Genomic DNA, 10,780 nt, shown 5'->3' on the forward strand with positions numbered 1-10,780 from the left:
TTACACTTTTTTTTTATAGTTATTACATTTGTATTTTATGAACATTAACAATCCGATATTGAAACGTATTTATTTTATTATTATTAAACTATACTAAACTATAATTTACTATACTTATGTATACTATTTTAAATTATATATAGTACAATACCAACTAATATATGTTACATTTTTATGATATATTAAATCATTATAAACCTTTTTTAATATAATGATAAAGAGTCTTTAAGGAGTAAATAACAAATGTGTAGTTTACGTAAAATTTACAAAATTATAAAATTATCAAATATTTTCATAATATAATCATTGAGTGATGTACAATTAATACAAAATAAATTAAAAAACCAGTACTAACTTTATCAATACAAGGAAAAAAAAATCTAAAACGTAAATCAAATATATTTTAAAACAAATAAAAACAATGATAATTAGGTATTAGGGAACATATGTACATGTTTTATTTTCTATTGATCTTAAACAAACCTACGTTCAATTTAAACCACTTAGAATCAAATATACGTAGTATGTCTTACATTATTTTTTTTTTCTGTTATTTCAATGCTCTAAAAAACCTTTTCGGCAACTTTATTTACTTTTATGTAACATTTTTTTCATAATGTTTTCTATATAATCTTATTTGAATGTTTAATTTTTATACTTATATTATAATATAAAATATATATAATATTTAGTAGAGTCCCGCTAATCCGGACTAGATGGGACCGGACTCTCTCCGGATTATCGAAAATCCGGATTAAACGAAATGACGTTTTTTTTTAACTTACTCATTAATAAACACAATAAATAATAACACAATAAATATACTGTCAAAAAACAACTTATGTATTTATACGAATTCAAAATTTATTGATTTACAATTTTACATTAGGTAACATTATTATTTTTATTATGTACATATGTATTAAGACTTGAAAAACTCCGTGATATTTTTTTGTTTTAATGAAGATTGACGTAATTTCGCTGTGCGATGTCTTAGACGCCTTAAGGTCAGTAGCTCAGCAGAAGATGTTTCACTTTGTTTCTCGAAGTAAGTCATCAACTGCTCCAGCATTGCAGTTGCTTCACCATGTGTTGGGCCCGTTGATTGATCTGTACCATCATCTTCATCTTCTGAACTGTCAACTTCTATTTCTATGTTTTCAATACATGCATTTACAATTTCATCATCACTAAGAACCTGATGACCAACATCAGTGTCACCGTTTATCCATTCAGAAATATAATTTGCTTCCACCTCGGCACAACCTTCCAACTCTTGAAAAACTTGAATGAAATCAGTGTCTTCATTTGAAGTTGTTTCATCTCGTCTATAGTTTTCTTGAGGAATATTAGGCCACAATTTTTTCCAACTTTTTTGAAGTGTTTCTGGCTTAACTCCTTCCCACGCTTCTGCGGCTAAATAAAGAACAGTTTTTATTGTTACTTTTTTTAAAAGATCCATAAAGTTAACTAACGGGTTCGCTTCTTGTTGCTCTAAAAGAAACATGATCAACTTTTTTCTGTAAAGCCGTTTTGTCGTTTCAATAACACCTTGATCCATTGGTTGTATCAATGACGTCACGTTAGGTGGCAAAAATTTCACATAAATTTCACCATCTCGTAATTCACTTTCACTAGGGTGACACGGAGCATTATCTATAAACAATACAGCTTTTTCTGGAAGTTTTTTCTGTTTGAAAAATGTCTTTGTTGTAGGCACAAATGTTTCGAAAAACCAATTTTTAAAAATGTTTCCGTTCATCCAAGCAGATTTTTGTGAAGTGTATTGAGCTGGAAGTGCACTCATATTAACGTTTTTGAAAGCTCTAGGCTTAACTGATTTTCCGATCACCAAAAGTGGAAATTTTAAATCACCAGAAGCGTTACTGCAAGGAAGTAAAGTTACTCGTTCTTTTTTCACTTTATATCCTTTGGCTACAGAATCTAGTTTTGAGGCTAATGTTTTTTTTGGAAGCATTTTGTAATTCAACCCAGTTTCGTCAGCATTAAAAATTTGGCAAGGCATTAAGTCTTCATCGCTAATAAACTTTTCAAATTTCGTTTTAAAGTCTTCACTTGCAACCTTGTCATCTGATAAAATTTCACCACTTACACCATGTTCACAAATGCCATGTCGATTTTTCCACCGAGACAACCATCCTACACTAGCAGCTAAAGTAGGATCTCCTTTTAATTTTTCATTAAATTTTATCGCGATAGCTTGTAATGTAACACCCGACAACGGAACTCCTTGTTCACGTTGTTGACAAAACCAAATGTACAAAGCCTCGTCTAAAGCTTCGTTGTTTGGTTTTCTTAATGTGCGTCTGTTACCTAAGCTGTCCACGCTCACCATTTTCGCACAAAAATTTTCAATTTCTATTCGTTTTTTTTTCCAATCCGAAACGGTTTGCTTACCCACTCCTAACTCTTGCGCGATTTTTGTTAATGATTCACCAGCATCAATACGAAATAAATCTTGGAGTTTTTGTTCCATTGTTACAGTCACTTTCTTACGTTTAACCGAAGTTGTCATTTTATGTTGTTTTTATAATAAGCAGAGGAAAAAATAAACGGAACGGTCTACACTGGTACACAATCACCACTAAACGAAATAATATCACAATACATATGTACCTAATCGAAACGATAAGTTTAAACCATATCTTAATTATGGGTATTCCCGAATATATATATTATACATGAGTACTAAATACGAAACATAAATTGTCCGGATTATCCGGATGTCCGGATTAGCGATGACCGGATTAGCGGGACTCTACTGTAATGTACATCCCTTATATTATAATGTGTTTCAAGAACATCACTCAATTGATTATATCTCGTTTTGTTCAATATATTGATTTATCGATAAAAGTTTCGAACGCGTTACAGATCATTTAATTTACAGATGAACTGTGGATAAAGAAAAACAACAGTTTTGTAAATAGAAATCTATTTTATTATAATGTATTTATTTTTTTTTTAATTTATGAAAATTATGGTTAAAATGTAATTCTTTTTTGAAAAATGTACAGAGTTTAAATGCTTCATTTTAAATGCTTTTCTTTAGGTTCAAAATCCGTAATCTACCGATAAAGTTACCGATTGAAAGTTACTTGCATCCAAACAAAATTGTTGATCAAAATTTCTTAAAATGCCTTTAATATTATTCAATAATAAGCAAATATTCAGATACAAGATACCTGATTTTATCAATTTGTGATGCAAGTAAAATGTACCATTATCATCATAACATATATCAACCACCATCCGAGATCAATTTCTTCTATGTCTTTGAGGACTGTAAGAAACCACAGCCCATTAGGAGATAATGTGTGTAATAACCCAAAAATGCAAAAAATAAAATAAGTTGGGTGATGGGATGATTGGGAAGTATGGGGGATGTGGTGTATATATGAATGGCGGTGAGGTATTGATGGGTTGTTACCTTCCTCCTTGTTTAAAGGAGGGCTCTTAGGGTTGAGAAGGTTCGAGAGCCGATCAGCGCAATTGTACAGTCTGCCAAGCTAAATAAAACAGCACTTACTTGTTTTGCCGTAGACCTTCTGATGTCGACGCGAGGTTGAAAAAGAAAGGACAAATCCAGAATTTAATAGCTATTTAATAATAATAATTTAATAGCTATTGAAGAGTATCCGGTTCTAATGCTAGCACTAGAACTGGATACTCTTCAATACTCATACGAAGAACACAAGTCGAACGGATTAATAATTTAATATTTTTTTTTATTTAAATTAAACTTAAATAATCAAAATAAATCGCATGTATAAGCTCGTCGTTGATCTTATGATCGATGCGCATGCACTGATGACATAAGATCAAGAACTCGCTGGGAAGAGTGGTGTGTGTCCCTGTTATATAGGCACATGCGGTGGCATGGACCTTGGGCCTGTTCTTCGAATGTAGGGATGTCAATAGTATTTATTGTTCGACTTGTGTCGTTCGTGCGGGTATCGAAGATACCGTTATTTATTTATTTGAAAAGGTTTAAAATAACGTACATATAAATTGTATACATAATAAAATATTTGTGCCGTCTTTTACAGTCGAATGATGCACATCATTACATCCACCTTACACTTTTTTTTTTTGTGTCCTCACAACAACGCTCGCTGGCCATTGCGAGAATAATATAAATATTTGTAAACATTTTAGAGTATAGATAAAACGTGAAAAGTGAAATTTAAAGTACAATAACGATTTCTCTGATGAGGTTTTTACTTTTTTGTTTTTTTACAATAATCAAGGGACAGTAACAATAGTTTAATGCAGAAATAAGAGTTACAATGAAATTATGGAGGGTGAAACTGAAAGTCTATACTACTGTTATTTGTATATTTCCTATCTGGTTGATTATAATGAGTGTTCACACATTGTTATCTTATTACTAATCATTGAACATTACCATGTCATAATAATGTTATGATTTACAATTTTTTGTTTTGTGTTGTTGTTTGTCTTCTTGTTGAACCATCTTCATGAATGTTTGTTGCATATTTTGTTGTGTTGTTGTATTAATAACATTAAAAAGCGGAAAGGAAAGAAAATAAACTATAATATATCATGTAATACTTAAGGAACATATATATATGTATATATAAATTAATGACATTTTTTTTTTTTTTGGTATTACATATAATAATGATTGGTTTTACTTAAATTTAGATTACAATTAATTTTTTATTTTTTTTTACAAAATTAAATTTTTTATATTACACTTATGATTAATTTTATCTTAGATTTAGATTAAGAACGTTTTTTTTTTTTTGAAATAATACTTGTATAATTTTCTTATGACATTTTTAAATCACATTAATTATAAACTTATGTTATATTGAAATTAAAAACATTTTTTTTTTTTGATGATCTTATATTATAACAATCAACTTAAATTATACTTAAACTATGAATAATTTTTTTTATAATAGTGGTAAACTATGATTATATTTAAGTCATAGACAATTTTTTTGTGAAATTAGTCGTAACACTTACAATAGTTAATTTAATTTATGAAGAATTTTTTGTTATTTTATAATACTAATTAACTTATGTAGTTTATACTTAAATTCTGAGCAATTATTAGAATTTTTGCACTAATTATTGATAATAGTGAAGAATTTTTATAATATAATATAGATAAACTAAAATTATACTTAACTTATGAACAATTTTTTATATTATAATAGTTATAAGCTAAAATTATATTTAAATTATAGATAATTTTTGTGAAATTTTTGTAACAGTATTAATAGTTAATTTAATTTATGAAGAATCTTTTCTCTTTTTTTTTTTTTTATTTATTTATTCGTTTGTTTTGTACTATATGTATGTTGGTTAGGTTTTAGTGTATTATTTATCGGGGAACTTGATTAAGTTATGACATTTTTGTCTGTATTATTTTCTCCAATTCTGGAGTAAAACGGTTTTAGACGCCTAACATGGATGATGTCCTTGACTTCTTTGTCGTTTAAAATTAGTTTTATTTTGAAATTTAGGTCGTTAATTTTTTCTATTATTTTATACTGTCGTCTATATTTGGGTCTTAATTTAGGAGATTTTCCTATGTCTAGGAATGGGAATCTTACCATTACTAGATCATTTACTTTGTAATTTATTGTTTTATGTGTCTTATCGTGATATTTTTTTTGTGTCACCTGAGCTTCATGTATTTTTTGTGGTATTTTGTCCCTTATTTTATTTAGTTCTTTTAGTGATTCTTTTAGATTGAATGGGATGTCTGCGGGAATTATCTTATTGTCCAAGGGAAACTGTGGTTCAAAGCCAAGCATGAGATAAAATGGGCTGTATTTAGTGACGGTTTGAGGTATCGAATTGTATGCAAGTGTAACATGCGGTAAGAAATATGACCATTTACTTTGATTATTTCCTAATAAATAGTTTTTCAATGAACCAGTTATAGTTCCGTTAATTTTTTCGACTAGACCCTGCGTTTGTGGCGAATAGCTTGTGGACAATGTTTGTTTTATTCCCAAACTTGTGCAGATGTCAGTGACTAATTTATTTCTAAAATGAGTACCACTGTCAGAAGAAAAGTTTCTGAAACATCCCCATTGTGTAATTATTTCTATTATGAATTTTACAGTTGTTTCTGCCGTGGCCGATTCAACTGCTTTTGTAAAAATGTATTTAGTGGTGTTACATGCTGCCACTAGAATGTATCTTTTTTTATTACTGGAAGGTAGGGGTCCTAGATAGTCAAATGTTATTCTATCTAGTGGTTTACCTGAGGTGATTGGTATAGGATGTAATAGGCCTACAGGTCTGCCGCTTATTTTTTTATTTATTTGACATTCCTCGCATGATTTTATGAAATCGGTTGTGTCTTTATTTAACGTTGGCCAATAGTATTTATTTTGAATTTTATGAATAGTACGTGATATTCTTGTTAAACCACCCGTGGATGAATCATGGTAAGACCTCAATATTTCCTTTATTAATGATTTTGGTATGACAAGGATTCGATTCTGACCTTTTGGGGGTGCATATTTTTTGTAATAGAGTATTTCGTTTATTATTTTAAATTGTCTGGATTTTCTTTTTATGTTTATGGATCCTTTTTTATTATTTAGGGCTTTTATTATATTACTGCAGAATTCATCATTGGTTTGTTGTGATTTAATGTCATGTAACTCTACGTGTAGGTTCTTGTTGTTATTTTCATTTTCGTTAATAATTTTTATATTGTTTATTGCATTCCTAGATAGTGCATCCGCAACTACATTTTCATTTCCTTTTTTATATATTATATCGAAATCAAAGTCTAACAGTTTTAAAGTGAGTCTTGCTATTCTAGCTGAAGGTATTTTTAGGTTGTTATAATATTGCATGCTTATATTGTCACAAAAGACTGTGAATTTGCGTCCCCATAGGTATTCTCGGAAATATGTGATTCCGAAGCATAGTCCGAGCAATTCGAGTGTCGTAGAAGAATATGTTTTCTCAGAATCTAACAATTTTCTAGAAGCAAATCCTATTGGGTGTAAAGTATTTTTTTCATCAGCTTGTTCAAGACAAACGCCTAATCCCATAATTGAAGCATCAACCGTTAAGAAGGTATATTTATCGTTATCAAAGTGTTTAAGTAGGGGTTCCGATGTTAAATGTTTTTTTAATGTGTTAAATGATATGTCATGTTTTTCGAGCCATTCTATTTTATGTAATCCCTTTTTAATTAGTTCTATGAGTGGATGTGCGATTTTCGCGAAATCTTTTACGTGTTTACTATAATATGAGCACATGCCAATGAAGGATCTAACGTCTTTAATAGTTTTTGGTATTTTGAATTCAGCTATGATTTTAGTATTTCTATCTAAGAGTCGTACACCTATAGTTGAGATTTCATGCCCTAGTAACTTGATTTTATCGTAAAAGAAGTTACATTTTTTTGTTTTAAGTGAGAAATTCATATTTTTTATAATTTTGAAAGCTTGACGTAAATTGTGTAGTGATTGATCAAAGGTTTTTCCATATGAGGCTAAATCATCGATATATATCACAAGTGATTTGTACAATAAAGAGAAAAATGCTTTATTTAGTTCTCTTTAAAATATTGCGGAACTATTTTTGTATCCTTGGGGAAGTGGAGAAAAAGTTAATAAATCCATTACAGATGTAAATGCTAATTTGTATTGGTCGTCCTCTTTAACCGGAATTTGAAAGAATCCACTGTTTAGATCTAAGAAGGAGAAGTAATTCGAACCTTCTAGGGCTCTAAGCAGATCTGAGGTTCGTGGAATTAGGTATTGGTCACTTTCTATCCTATCATTAAATTCTTTATATGATACTACTAGGCGATAGGAGCCTGCGTCCTTTTTTTTTACTAAGAAAGCTGGTGCCGCAAATTTAGATGTGATTGGTTTCACTATACCGGCTTCAGAGAGTTTAGTTATTTGATTTTGTAATTTGATTCTTTATTGTGAAGAAACTCTATGTGGTGCATTAAATTTCGGTTCTTTATAATCGATTTGTGTGTTTTTGGTTTGGTCATTTTTATTTTCATGGAATGCGTGTGTGTTATTTATTACGTTATAATGTTCTTTTGATTTCCAGTTGTCGGTTATATTTTTATAACTGTTGTGGTATATGTATAATTCAATGTTAGAGTTTTGAAATCCTGCATAAATTAATTGTTTTACTATGGACCAATTTAATTTATCAAGAACAGATGCTATTGTGGTCATTGCAATTTTTAATTCATTTAATTTTAGTGCTTCAATTTTTAAGTTATGTATTGCTGTTTTTAGGTCCTTATATTTAAGTTTATGATAAATATTTGGTATCGTTATTAAGTGAAATATGGTTCTTTGATTATTATTTATTGGTATGGTGTCGCCTACCTTGAATTTTTGTGATGCTAGTGTTCGAGAGGTGTCACCATATACTTTTCATATTAGGTTTGCTATGCCTGCGCTCATTTTGAGGTCGGCTGATATGCAGTGAGCTATAGCAAAGTCAGAGGGTAAATTAAATATACTATCTTTAATTTCTAATATATTTTTAGTTTTATTTATGTGGTTTAAGGCGCTGGAGTGATTTATTTGTAATTCAATTTGCATATTGTTGTCTAGTATGATTGTGTTATTTTTAAAATCAATAAGGGCATTATGTTTTATGAAAAAGTCATTACCAAGTATTATTGCACTTGATAAATCTTTTACTACATATGTGAGTATATTGAATTCGTTATCGTTGATCATTATTTTTATGTTAGTTACACCCAATACATTTAGTGGTTTGTTATCTGGGCCTGAAAGTAGTAATTTATTCGGGGTCAGGGTGTAATTGGCCGGTAGTAGTTGTTGTCTAACGCAACTGATGTTGGCTCCTGTATCAATTGTTATGGGGATGTTTAAGTTATTAAATTTGGCTTTAATGTATAGAGCATTAGGTGAGCAATTTATTTGTTTAATATTTGTTCATGTTTTGCTGCAATTAAAGGTGAACGATTGTCAACTATGTTTAACCTTGGACTTAGTTTTTTTGATTATTTGTATTATTAATGTTTGAATGGCATTTGATCGCGGAATGACTGAATTTATTGCACAGTTGGCATATTACATTAGATTTATTTTTGAAATAGCATTCTTCTTCAGTGTGGTTATATTTTAAGCATATGTTACATTGTTTTATATTATTGTTGCGATTTTTATTAATATCATATTGGTTGATTGTTGAATAGAATGATGGTTTTTTGAATGGGAAAGGAGTTAGGTGCCCATTAGAAGTATTAATATTTTTTTGGGAATATTCACGTGTAAATCTATTTTGATCATGATATTGTCTATTAAACATATTTGGTTTATTATTATAATTTTCGTTATTTTTTAGTTGTTCGACCGTTTTTTTTTAAGTTGTCTATTTCTTCGCGTAATTTTTCGTTCTCGTTATTTTTATTTCTGTTATTCAGATTCATTTGTTGTAATTTATTATGAATTATGTCGTTTCCGATTTCAAATGGGCTTTTTTGTGTTTCCCTGGTTGTTATAAATTCTATGAGCTCATATTTACAAACATTTTTCTTTAATTCGTCAAACGTATCGTTACCTAAGATTCCTATACACCTCGCTATTGTGGGTTTTAAACCTTTCATAATGCTTCGAACCATCTCTCCCTGGGACATATTTTTATTTATGCACCTACATAACGATTCGATTTAATTAATATAGGCAACAGTTTGTTCATCTGGTAGTTGTTTTCTTCTTTCTAACATAAGTAAGAAAAAAGCTTTTTTTTATTGAATAGGACAATTTTCTTTTTTTAATTTTCCACTCTCGGGTTTAATTAATATTCGAAAATGTCTATAAAATATAAAAAATTTTACCTTTATTATATGTTTTTGGTAATTATTTTCCCAACCTCAGATTCTATTAATATCAACATTTTTTTTATTTGTATTACTTTTTGTTAGTAATGAAATATATATTCATATAATTTTTTTGAAATGGAATTTTTTAAATAGAATAATTACCATTGTAATTGCATTTTTATTTTTATTGCATGATGATTTAATGATTATTTTAAATAGTTTTTTGTTTATAATTGTTGAGCATCAGGATACATTCAAAAACAAAAACAAAACCAACGAAAAAATTGTGTATACTACGAACTTATCTACTGTTTATCACTGATAAAAAAGGAACGAATTTATATGTAATACAAATACAAAAATATGTACATAAATATGGAAATAATTTACAAAATATATCGAAAATGTGCAGTCAATCACTTATGGACACATTTTTTGTTTCGAACGTTACAATTGTAGGCGTAATTAAATTAAAATTCAATGAGATGACAAGCAAATCAATGTTTCGAGGTTTTCACTCTTTCACTATCGCCGCGAGTCCCGTGCCCTTGGTTGTTAATATGAATATTGGCTCGAAAACACTTGTCATGTGAGACAACGGTAGCAACGAGTAAACATCGAAAATCCCTAAATAAAAATAACCAGCGACGAAAGTCTTTCGATTGTCTCATTTGACATACCGCATTGACGTGGAACGTTATTGTTTGCGCTCTTGCTGATATTTCTTATATTTCATCCGAACGCAACAGAAATGGACACGTTTGTAATGGAGTACTTCCTTAAAAGGATATTCAGAGTGGAGAAGCTGACGACGGATTGCCGCCGTCACGTTTCCCTCGGGAAATTCGGAACTAACGAGCTGATGATCGAACCGGCCACGGGCAGGTGGTTTGGAAAGTGCGCCAAGTGCAAGCGTAGACGCGTGTACTC

The 10,780-nt window shown here is 29.8% G+C and overlaps 1 protein-coding gene across 1 annotated transcript; it reads right to left on the reverse strand.

Annotated features, from left to right (window-relative positions):
* Positions 1-922: 922 nt before the first annotated feature.
* On the reverse strand, positions 923-2,536 carry LOC112680274 (jerky protein homolog-like). The gene has a single exon (XM_025550309.1). It carries the CDS (start codon positions 2,534-2,536, stop codon positions 923-925), a length of 1,614 nt encoding a protein of 537 aa, XP_025406094.1.
* Positions 2,537-10,780: the final 8,244 nt, after the last annotated feature.

This window comes from Sipha flava, unplaced genomic scaffold (genome assembly GCF_003268045.1).
Source record: "Sipha flava isolate LNK unplaced genomic scaffold, YSA_version1 17662_pilon_pilon, whole genome shotgun sequence".
In the NCBI taxonomy this organism is placed as follows: domain Eukaryota; kingdom Metazoa; phylum Arthropoda; class Insecta; order Hemiptera; family Aphididae; genus Sipha; species Sipha flava.